The sequence below is a fragment of the Corvus moneduloides genome, chromosome 20 (assembly GCF_009650955.1).
Source record: "Corvus moneduloides isolate bCorMon1 chromosome 20, bCorMon1.pri, whole genome shotgun sequence".
NCBI lineage: Eukaryota > Metazoa > Chordata > Aves > Passeriformes > Corvidae > Corvus > Corvus moneduloides.
In genome coordinates this window covers 2027965-2042452 of record NC_045495.1, presented here as the reverse complement: position 1 = coordinate 2042452, position 14488 = coordinate 2027965, and the positions used below count along the sequence as shown (strand labels likewise).

Genomic DNA, 14488 nt, shown 5'->3' with positions numbered 1-14488 from the left:
CCTGCCATGGGCAGGGGCACTTTCCACTGCCCCAGGTTGCTCCAAGTCCTGTCCAACCTAGCCTGGAACATGTTATATGGGTAAGTCAGAAATACCCTGAAATTCTGTCACAAATAAAATTCTTGTGAATTAGTCCCACAGATTATCAACAAATACTAATTACATATCCTGATTGTTCAAACAGCTGCAGAGAGATCAACAACTTCTTAAAGGTAATGGACACAAATCCACCAACAACTTTAAAATGTGGCATTAACAAATGTATAAATACACTCAGGCTTTTGTATCTTCTTCTGTTTGAGTGCTGCAGTGCAGGGAGGGAGGGGAAATAGCAGATGCCTCGTCCAGCTGGCACTTGGTGACATCTGTGCTCGTGCCACACGACAGCATCACCTCCTCCCAGATCTGCTGGGTCCCACCATGGCAAAAAGCTCTGTGCAAAATGTTTGCAGAGAGACAAACACACCACACAAAACACACGTGCTTTTTTATGGAAAAGAAGTTTTTAAAAGGGGAAGAGTGATGGAATCAAGATGAGGCCGAATTTTCTGTGCCTTGAAGGCTTTGCTTTATTGCCAAGGGTTGATTTTCCTCCGCTCTGCCACACGATGAACATCCCACTCAGAGATGGACATCAGTGACAGGTTGGGCTCATGGGTCTAGAAAGGAAAAAAAAAGAGGTTGGAGGTGTAAAACTGAAATAAAACTTGCTGGGAAAGCTGCCCTGTATGAAACGTTCTTTACGTGAGGACTTCCCAGGCAATTGTGGCCTTTAATAAAATCATCTCTTTGGCCAACATCACTGCATTTTATACCACCTTCACAAAGCTTTTTTAAAGCCCAGCCTAAAGCACAGACTTATTTTTATTAATTACTTTTGGTGCCCTTAAGACGAGATAAAAATCTTAAAACTTACACTGAAATCCTATTCAAAATAATAGTTCAACATAATCTCTTACTAGTCCCAGCTTTAACAACTTGTAGAATTAAAAAAGAAATAGATTTTGCTGTAAATATTAAGTTGCTAAGAGCCTGAAATTGAATATAATTTCCAAACTTGTAGAGACAACAGCTGAGAGAAAAGTGACGGCAATTCCAAGGAAGTGGCTGTTCAAGATATATCCAAAGGATTTGCACAGCAAACTACTCCTCCAAGTTTTTTATAAAATTACTACTCTATAAAGCATCAAATCTACCAGTAAGTTGCTGGTAAAAAAAGACTATTTCTATATAGGAAAGAAGAAGATGCTGACAGTAACCCAAGTTTTTAATCAGCAGGGGTGGTTATGATTCTCCAGTGACTGGTTCTACCTCTCTGGTGCTTCAGAGGGGAAGAGAAGCAAAACAAAACCAGAGCACAGAGTTAATTAATTGAATATTGGAAAAATTCCTGCCTGAACCTTTACACTGCAAAGTTGAAGCATGAGATTTGATTATGATCTTTGCAGCAATATTACAAACATGGTGAGACCACAAAGGCAATTCTGTTCTCCTCAAGGGCCCTGAAGAAGGTTTCCTCAGATTAACAGATTTCAATTCTGGAAGGATCATCTTCTCTTTCCAGGCCCTGCACAAAATGTCCCAGAAGCTCAAAGAAATGACTTTTTACCAAGCAATCTAATCTTGTCTTAAAAGACTTTGACCAACAATGAGTCCTCTATTTTTATGGGGAGTGGTTCCAACATTTTGATCCTTTTATTTTTATGAAATGACTTCTTAGTGCCTGATAGAACTTGTACATATTCTGCTTTTTGGCTTCTGTGTCTCTGTCAAGAACACAAAAAGGCTCATTGCCTTCAGTTATCTTTTGTCAGCGATCACCTACAGCAATCCAAGCACCAATAAAGTGAAAAAGACTTTTAAGCCTTAAGTTGTGAGGTTTGTTTTCCAGCCCTAGCACTAAACTCCTCTGAGCCCTCTCCAGCACTGCCATTCTCCCCTCTTCTTTCTGAGGGATGCACACCAGAATGAAAACTAAAAAAAAAAAAAAGAAAAAAGAAAAAAAATTCAATTCTTTATTCCTTAAACATCACTGCAGAAAGAGATTCCACTAGGACTTTCAGCATCTAAAGGCTCTCTGCATCCCATCTTTTCACAATAAAAGCTCGAAAACTCCACGCTAAGTCATTTTCTAATTCATGGTACTTAACAGGTTCATTCAAAATCAGGAAAAGCAGCACAAAATTTCTCAGAAAGTGACACTTCCCCCAAAATGTGTGTGCAGCACTGAATTACAAAGCAGCAGAGACATTTTAAGTGCACCACAAATTGCAAAAAGCACGGAAACATTAATTTCTAAGTAAGAAAAACCTGCACCAACCTTAGACAGACGTTACTAAATCTAATCCTTTAAAAAAAGGGGAGGGAATTATTTGATACAGCACTAAAACAGTTGTGTTAAACACCAAGAAATACAAACTTCACCGTTGCATCTTCCTCAAATGTTTTGATCAAGTCTGTCAGCCCAGGAAAAAAAGTTTCACCTTATCCTTGTACTTCACCATCTTCATTGAAAATATTTTTATTACTTGCCCGTGACACAAAAAGTCACCAACTCTGCAGAAACCATTTTGTAACAGGTAAAATGAGTCAGGTTTCAGGCTCAGGAGTCTCCTTTTTTTGATTATAAGGAGTAAATTTTATTTCTGTTAGTTCATAACTAAGGCATTTCTTCACAGGGCAGGGTCTAACTGCACCTGGAATGACCCAGGAAGGACCTGCTGAAGGATTGATTGAGGGATTGGTTCAAGGACTGGTTTCTGTCTCCTGCATAACTCTGGCCATGATCTGTGAGAGAACCTGAGGTTCCACACAGTTCTTCACAGAGACTTTTCCAGTTTTGAGTACTTTCAGTAACCATTAATCCACTTCTGTCCCATGAAACCAACAACTCCTTCGCTTCCCATCTGTAGTCAAGGTGCCAGACAACAACAAGAGGGGGGAAATTTAAGAGTGGGTTTGTGCAAATATTGATTATTGCAACAGATACTGCAAGAGAAAAGTAAAAGAGGAATCCTTAAAAATATCAGAATACTTAGCAGCCTCCAAATTCCTTATTTTGGCAGCTCTTCCCACATCCAGCAGCACATAACACGTTTCGACTGTTGTGTTCTCTGTTATCCCTCACTCTCATCATCAGAAGAGGCTTTCTAGGTTTGAGGGGGTTTTGCTGGGTTTGTTTTTACATTTCAGGATGCATGGAGCTGATGAGAGCCATCCAAGAGCCCACAGCCACCTTGGTGTCCCCGGCATGTGGCACTCCTGTCGCTGGAGTGTAAAACACAGCACAAGCTGCCTTCTCAGCTGTGGCCTTTGCAGGGAGACCCGAGTGTGACACACTTTCCACTTCACTGAGACGTGCCACATGTTACAAAACAGAGCTGTCCCATCATATTTCCAGTTAGTTAATACAGGAAGATTAGCGGCATCTCCGGAGATTTGTTTATCTACTTGACCGTGGCTATCACTGAGGGGAAAGTACAGCTGGAGCTCCACTTGCAGAGCAGGATCATTTTTTTTCTGGTATATTCTGGACTAGATTTTGCTTGTGTGTAGCTAAACAGTCCTTTCATACACAATTTATGAACCTGCACTGGCTGTGCAGTGATCATTCTATGAACACGCACGAAACTGGAGACATTTCTGTAAATCTTCATGAACACGAGCAAAGATTAAGTTCTGACAGAATACAACTGCATTTATCATACCTCTATCAACAACCAGTATTTCTGTGATCAGCTGATTAAGCCACAATCTGATGTGTTTCTCCAAAAAATACAAAATTAAAGAGTTGTCTTGCCCTTCCTACTGTCAAATGAATCAGAACTCACCACTGAAATAAATGCACATCATTTGTATTGCAGTAACAGCCACACAGATATCCAAGATCATCCAGAATGGATCAAAATCAAAAATGCAGAAATTTTTGCATATCAAGAGACAGCCACATGTCACAGCTTAAGAGGAAAAGTTCACATTTCTGGGAGCACAACTCTGAGGGCAAACTGATGGTGAAATACCTCAGCTCCAGCCAAATTTCACCAAGCACATATACAACACAAACTGAGCATTTTGTGGAGCCACTTACAGCCTCAGCTAGACCCAGATTTTTTAAAGTGCCAATATTTCTAACCCTCCAAAGCAATAGCACAGCTTCTTCCTTTATTCTGAGGCATTTGTACTGACAGTACTTTCTGATTAATGGTGTATCAGGAGACAGCACAGTTAACACAGATGGCAGCTGATTATTTCAGCATATATCCAATTAATTGTATATATTTGAGGCATGTTCCTCTGCAACCTGCGTGCATTAAAAGCCCCACCTCGTGTGTGACTGCACACTCAATAACCAGCACTGCAAAGTCTTTACCTGCTAGTGTTAAAACTATTATGAAGGACCAAATATTTCATCCTGTTGGTTCTTGTAACCAATTTCTTCAGATTTCAGGTTCGTTTTTTCCCTTTCTGTGCTTTCCCTCATGATTCATGAGCCTCACAGGCCCCTTGGCACCCTCTCCCCTCACATGCCATCAGCACCAACAAAGGCCACGTTAAGCCAGCGGCTCCAGGCCCGCCCGCGCCGCTGTCCCAGAGCCCACAGAACCATTCTGGGGCTTCACCACTAAGCACAAAACCTTGCACCAACCTGTCTGAGCTAAAATTCTTTTGCCCTCGGTGTCATTAACAGCGTAAGAAACCGGTGGGATTGTGCAACACTTCATCACCTCTGTATTAAGCAGCCTCTGCCTCCAGTTGCATGACAGAGATCATTAGAAGATGTCTGTCAGCTGCTTAGGACTCTGCTAAACCTTAATTGTTTATATGCCAGTTTATGGCTCAAATTACAATTTTTGAAGAGCTTGAAAACAATCCTGTTTCCAAGAAATAATTAGAGGGTTTTAGAGTGTGTATGACTGAAGCTGAGCAGAAATGAGCTTAGATCTTACGGTTAAAGCACTTGAAAAGTGCTCCGAACAGCAAAGCTGCTCTGAGGTTCTGGTCACATCAGGTAGGCCAGAATTTTCCCAAGTGCCCATTAATTATATGTTCTCAGGTATTTCTTGCTCTGTTTTATGACTTGAATCACAGACCGTGTTCTACAGACGTGCAGAGTTCTCACCGTAGCTGAACTCCCCAAAAGCTGGGTTGAAATGATGAAATAATACCTGGAAATAATTACTTGTGGAGCCCCATGAGCAGCAAAAGGAATATTCTGCTTTTCCTTAAATTGGTCTTAAAGTTGAAACCCTCCATGAATTGCTTAACATTAAAAACAAACATCAGTTTAGGTTATATCCTTTCTCTCAGGGAAGACAACAATGCAGCCACCTCCTCTACTGGAGCACTTTTCATTAAATTTGGAGGAATTTCCTAGTTAAAGGTGGTTGATATACCCAGGAGGAATTACAAGTGCTAAGGAAAGGCACACAGGAACACAGCATTCTCCCCAGAGTCACCTGACACAGCTGATGCTGAAACGGGAGACGCACTTGTTCAAATTGTGCAGGCAGAATTGATTAAAACATTGATTTACTTTATTATTGTCTCACTGTAAAATATGATCATTATACAGCACAAATGTTCTATTAATAATTTGAAACACCATTAGCTTTAAAAATAAGTTTGTGAGCAACCATCCAAAAATGTGTGAGGGGTCTCCTCAGGTGGTATTCTAATACATTTCCTAGTCAGAATCAAAAAAAAGAAGGCATTAAGCAAGATCTTTTTTTAAGCACATGCTTTACAGCTTTTTCACAAAGTAGGAGCCCTCTAAATCTCTATTTTGAATTACTGAAGAAATATTTACTGAGTTATGCATTGAAATTTGCAAATTTAAAGCTACTAAAATATATTCACTCTTAAAAAAAAAAAAAAACAGAACTAAAGAAAAAGAATAATGATACCAGATTTCTTAAATTGTGTTTTAATTGTCTTTTTTCTGTACTTCAGAGTACTGTACTTTAAAAGGAGCTCATCCGTGTATGAATGGTTGAGCTCAGCAAACTCCCATGACATTTTCTCTGTATATTAAACATTTTTGAAGGAAAAGAAAGGAAAAGCACAAGAACGACTTGGGAGAGCCCATGGTAAGGGAGAAAACAGCATTTAGTAACAGATGAAAAGTTCAAATACTGTCAAGTTGTAGGGAATTACTCAAGTGGCAGCAGTTGTGTAACAATACAGATACAAGGGCTGCAAATTGAAGCAGTTTGCAATCAGCTGCTCCAACTGTGAGCAAGAAGTGACAGCACTCTTTTAGGAAAAAACAGATTAAAGAGCATCCTCTATGAACCCACTGGGATCTGATGGCTCTAAGTGTCCTCAGGAAAAGAGAACAACTTAAATCATCCTGAAATTTCTGGTTTCCAACGTCCTTTAAATCCTTCCTACAGTACAGAACACAGGAATAACCTTAAAACACATAAGAAAAGAAAACATAATCCTCAACTGCTCTCCGGGTCTGTCACGTTGATTTATAACAGTTATTTCTAAGACAGACAAAAACACACAGATGCAAACAATTACTCTATTTTTGTAGGCAACAAGTGAGGTGGGTGGTAACTGAGAAATTCTGAAAAATCCTGTCACAATATTCCGTTTTTTCTGAAGTAACCCTCAGCACACAACAAACGCTCGCCACATCAGAGACTTTCCAGGGCCTGAAGGGCCACTTTGATTCCAGACCGCTGCAGGCATTAGTGGGGACGTAATTAGGGTAAAAAGTTCAACCACAGCTCCATGTCTAGAGTGCTGCCAGAAATAAATTTCCTCTCATTCACTGGTTTCTACTGTACCCTCCCTGAGAAACATACTGAAAACACATTTATCTTCGTAGAGTTTGTTCCTCTTCTAATTAACTTTATAGCGTTTACAGTATTTAATAATTTAAAGTGGAATTTAAAGTGGCCCTGGAAGCGGCAGCCCTGCCTGTAATGGCGCTGTGCATTATCTTTTCCCTGTGGTGCTTCTTTTGACAAGTTACTGGGGGCAGGTTTGTGCTCCAGCTGGTTTTATCCGGACTTCCTTCCCTCCATCCCCTCCATCCCTTCATCCCCTCCCTGCATCACTACACAGACAGAGGTTGGAACAGCAGTAAAACAAAACCGTGCCTCAGCTCGGAAATCTGCTCTCCCAAACCTCCACTCCATCCCAAGGATGGCTTGGAAAAGGTTTATCTTTTTACAGCTCCATAAATCAAAGCTTTAGAAGGTCAAAACTACTCATGGTTCTCACCAACTGGTCAAGGTTTGACCCCAAATACTCATTTTCTTCCAGTTTTGATCCAAGATTAACAGTTTATTATAGTTCAAAGGTTTTTTCTTACTCTAGGTTCACTGAGACAAACATTTGGTGTATCAGAGGAACTCCAGAGCTTTCCTGCCCTGGGTATTTACACATGGAAACACCACCTTATTCCACTAAAGCTCCATCTCCTGGCATTTGAATCCATGAGAAAATTCAGAGAATTACCAGCAAACATCACTTCAACATTACAAAAAGTACATTATTATAATCACAGAATCAACTTACAAGGAAAAAACGCTGGGATCTGGAGAGCTTTTTTAAAATGGAGAATATTCCATCTTTAGCACGTAACAACCCCAACCAGCACTGCTAAAAGGAATTTAAACTACTTTATTCAGGGATCTCTCTCAGGCTCTTAAAAGCTACCACACAACCTGCTGAGGCTAAACTGAATTTTCCTGAAAGAAATCAGAGAGGAACATGTTTTTCATCTGCTGGAAGGGAAGGAAATCTTTGCAAGGCAGCTGACACCACACAACTCTGCAGTTAAATGAAGCTTTGCAGTTATTCAGCAGCTCAAGAACCTTTGGGACTCAAATCCTCAAAGGTAACAGAAAAACAGGAGAGTTTTGCCCAACTTTAGAGGTCCTACTGTACTTCTTAGAACAAAACCCATTAAATTAAGTTTGCTCTCTAGGCTTGAGAGTCTTCACAAAATCTGAGTTTTGCGCAGTCCTCAATAAAAGCCCACAAATATTTCACAAACTTCATGAAATCTATTTCATGGTGCCCGATACAATCGAAAATCACAACCATCTGGCCCAGCTGTTTTTCTGAGTGATTTCAGAAAGCAAACTGCATTTTATACCTGGAGTGGCTACACCCTTTGCACACCCCCTGGCAGGACTGAGCCAGGTGAGTCCTCGCCATCACCACTGTCTTTGCAAGGGCATTCCAGGAGAAATATTCCAGGGAGAGTTCCCCTGAGCAGTGTGAGGACTGGGAACAAGAACTTCATTCACCAGAGCTCGTTTCCTCCTCTTGGGAGATCCTTCCAGGAGCTTTGCTGTTTGTGTCTGACAAATCATTTCCCAACCAGCTCATTTTAAGCATTAAAAGCCACGGACACTTAGAAGTGGACACTGGATTTTAGCACTGCCCAGTGACTTTGCCAGACCCAGAACAGGCTCGTGAAACTCTGAAACACTGAGAAAATATTAATACTTTAATTGTGCTGTTACTCATGTGAAGCTGCTCCCTAAACCTGAGCACTCCCATAAACACATTCCTGAGCTGAAGTTGGGTTAAGGTTAGCAGGATTTAATCTACAGTAGCCATGAGAATAAAGCACACGCTTCCTGAAAATCTGCTGCCAATTGATTTGCCTTGTAAACAGATCAGCAGGGGAAAAAAAATGCTGGCTAGCCAAAGTTACACATTTTCTTTGCTCCAACTACTCCTCCTTCTTTAATTTACCCTAATTTCCTCTCTCCTCCCATGATTAATAAAGATTACATTACCTCTTGCTTCTCATGCCCTTGAATGACCTCCATCCAATTCTTCAAGTCATCCAAAATTCTCCACCACTTGATATCATTAAATTAATTCATCTTTCTAAAAATACAAGCTGGAAAGCCAACACAGGCTGCTGCAGGGGCCACTGCCTGAGCTCCTGCACTCTCCCTAAAGGCTACTGGCTTCAAACTCTTACTTTTTAATCTTCTAGTACTGATTGTTCAATTAGTTACACTTGCATCATTAGCTGATTATCATACTTGCCTATGTAAGATTCTGGCATAATCTGCTGATCTTTCAGCAAAATAATTTGTCTATTTGGACACAGGACAAGGGAACCAAAATATCAAATATGTTTTGTAAGGAGGGCTTAGAGGTCCAGTACCTGGAGAAAGATGGACAAAGGCTATTTATAAGAGCAGGCAGTGACAGGACAAGGGCTCAGGCTTCCCTGCCCCTCCTCCCTGTCCCTGCTACTTCACGTGCTTTATTTCCCTCCTGGAATGTTTATTTCTGGGGTTTTTTAAGCTTTCTTGTTACCTATATCATCTACTGAAGGGCAAATTTGCAATGTCTCCATCTATTCTCAACTATGTTTTTAAAAATCTAAAATAAAAACTAAATTATCCTGCTCAGTTTCTCTTTAAATTTCTCCATTAGTTAAAATGAAGTGTTTATTTAATTTAAAGAGATTGGTACATTTACTTATGAAGAGAACAAAAGTAATGGATTTTGGACCTCTCTGGCATATTTGAAAGTGTTTTTACAGATCCAGTATGTTCCAAACTATGGCTTCAATGACCCATGTGGGGAAAACAAGGATATTTTAATGTTTCACCACCAAGAAAATGCATTAATATGCACCAAACCCATCAATTAATTCCGTGTATGTATAAAGATTTGTTTGTCTTATCACCAGGAACAAGCAGGCATGTCTTTGCAAACCTCCACAACCCCAAAATTTAGGCAGATATTCTTTCTTTTTTGGTTTTCCTTTTAATTTGAAAATCTTGTAATATAAGACTGAAGTTGCCTGAACCAACCTCTAAAGCAGCAGAGAAATACCAGCCAAAAACCACAATCTGTTTCCCATTTATGTGTCAGGACTGCACCGTTTTGGGGGGCTGTGAAAACAATTGTTTTGAAAAGATTATTTAGTGAATCACGGACTGGTTTGGGTTGGAAGGGGACCCTTAAAGATCATCCAGTCCAAGCCCCCTGTGAAACATCTCAGTCACTTTACTAGCTGGAAAAATGTGACTTTTAAAAGACAAAAATGTGCATACCAAAAGCCAGCCAGAAAATCAGATATGAGGCAAAAGTTCCACCTTGTTGATGAGTATAAAATGATGACACACGAGAACAGAAAACAAAAACCATTATCAGCAAATTCATCTGGGAATTAATTAATAATGGTAACAACAAAAAATTATTTGGAAATGATATTATGGCATTGAAAACATATGAGGGGCTTTTTTTGAGGAAAGCAGAAACTGCCCATAATCTCTGAATTATCTTCTATTAACTGAGGAATACAATAACACAATGAAAATAATGATCCTCAGGGTCTGTTCATTTCCCAGGTATCTCAGCTTCTAAAAGAAGGGTTTGAAGGAAGATTTTTACCAAACCAACATATCCCTTACATATTAAAATACACTGTTTGGATAAAGGTTGAAACTCCTATGAGAGCAGTATTTGCATTTCTAATTTATAAATAGTTAAACTTACGGGGCAGGGAAGAAAAGGAGAAAAATCACCATAAACTGGGTTTTGCAAGTTGTAAACACATAAAGAAAAAAAAAATCACTTCTCTGCCTTATGTGGATTCTAATTTCAACATTTAAGGCAGGTAACATTAATATTGCAATTTAACACAGTAATAACAGAGAAAGTTAAAGATTTGACAGTTCTTCCTTCACACACACAGTGATTAAACTCTTAATTGAAAAAGGTGTGGCACAGAATTAGCCTTACAACTATAAGAAGATTTACTTCAACTGTTCAGCCATTAAATGGCTGCATAGAGAATTACTCCTGAAAAGCAAATATTTTCCTGTAGGTAGAGATACAAATCCTGTGCATTGTCTGAATCAAACGTAAAATGTCTTAAGGGCCTCTTTTATAAGAGCAGTGATACAACAATTTTGGCCAGAGAGCACAAAACAAGACTGCAAACTGATTTTTCTAACTCAGAGAAGGAGGTTTAACATGTATTTTGCTAATAAACACTGTGTGGCTGCAACAATTAAATGCTTGGTATTTGTAATTCATTTGCTGCTTGAAAAATTATTTTTTAAGACATAGAGATTGCTTTAGACACTTCACAGTAATAATTCTGACCCAGTTTAATATCAGAAAAGGTTAATTATAAAGTTGTGATTCCACTGAGAATAAAATAAACTTAAAATACCCCTTTATTTATTTTATATCAAGAGTCTCTTTTTTATTCCTTTCCAAAAGCTTAAGTCATAGGAAAATGTATGTTGATGCACCAAAAAAAAGTTTCAAACCACATCCTAGTGTTATCCCATGAGGAAAAAAGGAGCAGAGCTTTAACAATGTCATCTACTGGGCTTTTTAGATGACATTACAATTTATGTATTACTTCATACACAAAAATATTCTTACCCAGAAGATCCAATGCTTTTGCACACACCAAGCAGAGGCCGCTTCTCAGCAAAATTATCACATTTCTGAGCACCTGAGAAGAGGGAAACAAGAGAAAAGCAAAAGGAAATTACTATGCACTGTTTGTACAGTTTCTAAGTTCAGGTTGGGGCCCAATATATTGAATATATAACCCAAAACTCACAGCTTGTGCAAGGTGAGGGACAGAAATTCAAATCCCAGGCAGAGCTGTGACCACTGAAGAACTGCTCTTGACAGAGTGAAAATGAGAAACAACACAAGCAGCAAAACGTGGCCAGGCTTTGGGAGTGATTTTCTGTTCATCCCATTTGGGGTTGGGATTCTGGGACTGTAACAAGTGATTCTTGCTCACTTTTCATTGTTCCTTATAAAGCTGTCTGCACTAAGGCCCTCAGCAGCTCTGCCTGGGGTTCATACCTTGGCTTCCAGTTTGTGCAAGTGGAACACACGAGTGCCAACCTCAGAGCAGCCTCTGCAGCCCCTGCCCTGTGCCCAAGCAAACAGGAGATGAAATTCAAACCAGATCCATCTGTTCCACCATCAGGAGATTCCAGCCTTTAAGAGAAAACAACCTCCAGTGGGACTCCAAGTGAAAACACAACTCCTACACCACACCCCAGCCACATTTAGGGGTGGTTTCACCAGGTGACAACTGGGCCAGTTGTCCCTGCCCTGGGATCCATTCCCACACCAGTGGCACCAGCCCTGGCACTAGAACCCAGCCTGTCGTCCCCCCAGGCTCAGTAACACCTTCATCCCAGCACAGGCAGATTGTTAAAGATGCCACACTTCTCAAAATGGGGTTTTAAAGAGTTTGGAGAACTTTGCTTTACTGCTGCATAAACAGAAATAAAACTAAAATTGAGTTTAAGGAAAAACAACAACAGCAAAAAATCTCATTTCTGCTTGTGAACGATGTTTAACTGAATTCCAGGGTATGTTTCTACCCAACTTAAATAACTGAGTAACAACCAACACCACCACTATGAAGTTTCCTCCATTTTCTTTCAACCTTTGCCTTTTTAATGATCTATCTATAGGTCTGCACGTGTGTGGTGAATAATGGAATTTTTTTTTCTCCATTATACACCAAACCCTTTGATCTCTAAAGAATATTAGTGATAGAGCCTGCTCAAAATTTAAATCTCAAATACTGCTGTACAGCCCTAAATCATTTATTCAGAAAGGCACAACAATTAACAATATTCATTTTGACACAGCAGACTCTGTTAATTATTAATAACTCAGGTACATGCACTTAATTTGTAACAAACACTGTTCAGTCCTCTCATCTGTACAAGGATAAGTCTTCCCTCCTACACCTTTGGGTCACATCAGTAACTCCACCATCAACAATAGCTTTACAAAGAACCTAAACCAGCCAGATGGATTTCCCTTTTATTCCTATTATTTCAAGCTCTTTGGTGAGTCAAACCTGTACTGTATGTACTGACCTGTAAATTGATAAATGAAACATAAAGTCTCCTTAAGAGTCTGGCAACCGATTTGTTTCCTTCAACCCAGGTAACAGACGAATTCCATTTGTTCTGTTCCCAGCACTGAGGGGGAAATGCTGACTACCAGCAGTTCTGACACTGATTTAAGTGCAGCCAGGACTTTACCTGAAGTATTTAACTCTACTTTTTTTCTTCTTTTTTCACTAAGATGTATTAGAGACACAAATTCAGATGTTTCTTTATGGTCTAGCTCTCAGTTTAACGAAAGGAAGGGGAAAGAAGGAGGAAAAAGGTGGAGGGGAGTGCAGGGAATCAAGTGCCCAAAATAAAAAGGAATGCCAGTTTTAATACCCACAGCACAGATTCTGCAACAGGTGCTTAAACTTCTGATTTCAGTCTGTAATAACTCCAGTCCCTCAATTTTAAAAAATCCATTTTCTATTTCAATACTTTCAGAATGTAAATATTAATACTGCAGGAAAGGATCATTATTGGGAGGCCTCTGAGGGCATTAAATCAGGTTAATAGCTGTCCCATTCATGAGATTGCACAGAGCGACATGTGTTGGGCTCTGCCATGCTCTAATGGAAGCAGGAGCCTCTCCCAGTTCTGGGGTGGGATTTAATCCCCCAAGTTCTGCTGGATTAATTTTCATTTGTAAAATTGTGTTTATTTGCATGTGCGAGGCGCTGACGTTGCACACACCTGCTGCACACACAGTGTTTAACAAAATTGAAATGAAAAACAGCTCCCTAAATCCCCCAAATACAAAAAGTATTGAAATCCTGTTGCAAAGTCTTTTTCTTAAACTCCTTTTATTCTAAATCCTTTTAATTCTGTCATATAACACTACAGCATTTATAAAATGCTGGAAATCCTGACAAATCACACAATTAAAGTAATGAAAACTGCCCTTCCTGCCAACAAGGCACCACCTTATCTACAGCTCCATTTAGCTAAATGATACGTTTGGTTTTTTAAAAACCTAACTTCAGTTGGTGTGCTTAACATTGAAAAAAAAAAAAAAGAAAAAAAATATCTCTCTGTGGCTAAATGAAATTTCATACAAATCAACATTTAGAAGTTGATGAAGTCAAAAGGTTACCCACATGTAAGCTCAAAGCAGCTTAGGCCCTGTCCTGCTGATGAAACTGTGAATAGAGACCTCGGGCCTGCTAAGGCCTCTCAATAATGCCAATAATAAAAGAGCAACAACAACAACAACAACAGCACATCTTTATGCAGAATAAAAATGAAACCCAGTGATTTTCACAGGAACTCAAAAGCTGCTCAGAACTATGGAAATCACCCTGGTTTCCCATGGGGGGAAACACACTGGATGAATTTCACACTCTGACCTATTTAGCAGTGGCATAGAGGCACAATGGAGTGGATTTTTCTGGTGTGTAAATCCACTGATCAGTCCCATCTAATAATGGAGTGCAGCTCCTGCTCCACTAAACCCCTCTTATTTCCATCTTTTCCTTAGAAATCATGTTGCATCTGGGGTCCTGCCCCAAGTCAGTGCAGCAGCCAAGCAGTACCCGGGAATGCCCTAGGCTGGAATTCCCTCTCAGCCCGACTGGGTGAAAGTTTCAGGTGCACTGGCCTAAAGCACT

The 14488-nt window shown here is 39.8% G+C and overlaps 1 protein-coding gene across 10 annotated transcripts in view; it reads right to left on the bottom strand.

Annotated features, from left to right (window-relative positions):
- The window catches only part of BCAS3 (BCAS3 microtubule associated cell migration factor), a 300310-nt gene that overhangs the window by 268334 nt on the left and 17488 nt on the right, over nucleotides 1–14488 (bottom strand). For all 10 annotated transcript variants that reach the window (XM_032129570.1, XM_032129573.1, XM_032129578.1 and 7 more), the window contains exon 7: nucleotides 11392–11464. In XM_032129570.1, coding sequence (XP_031985461.1) covers nucleotides 11392–11464 — 73 coding nt within the window. The remainder of the gene's footprint in view (nucleotides 1–11391; nucleotides 11465–14488) is intronic.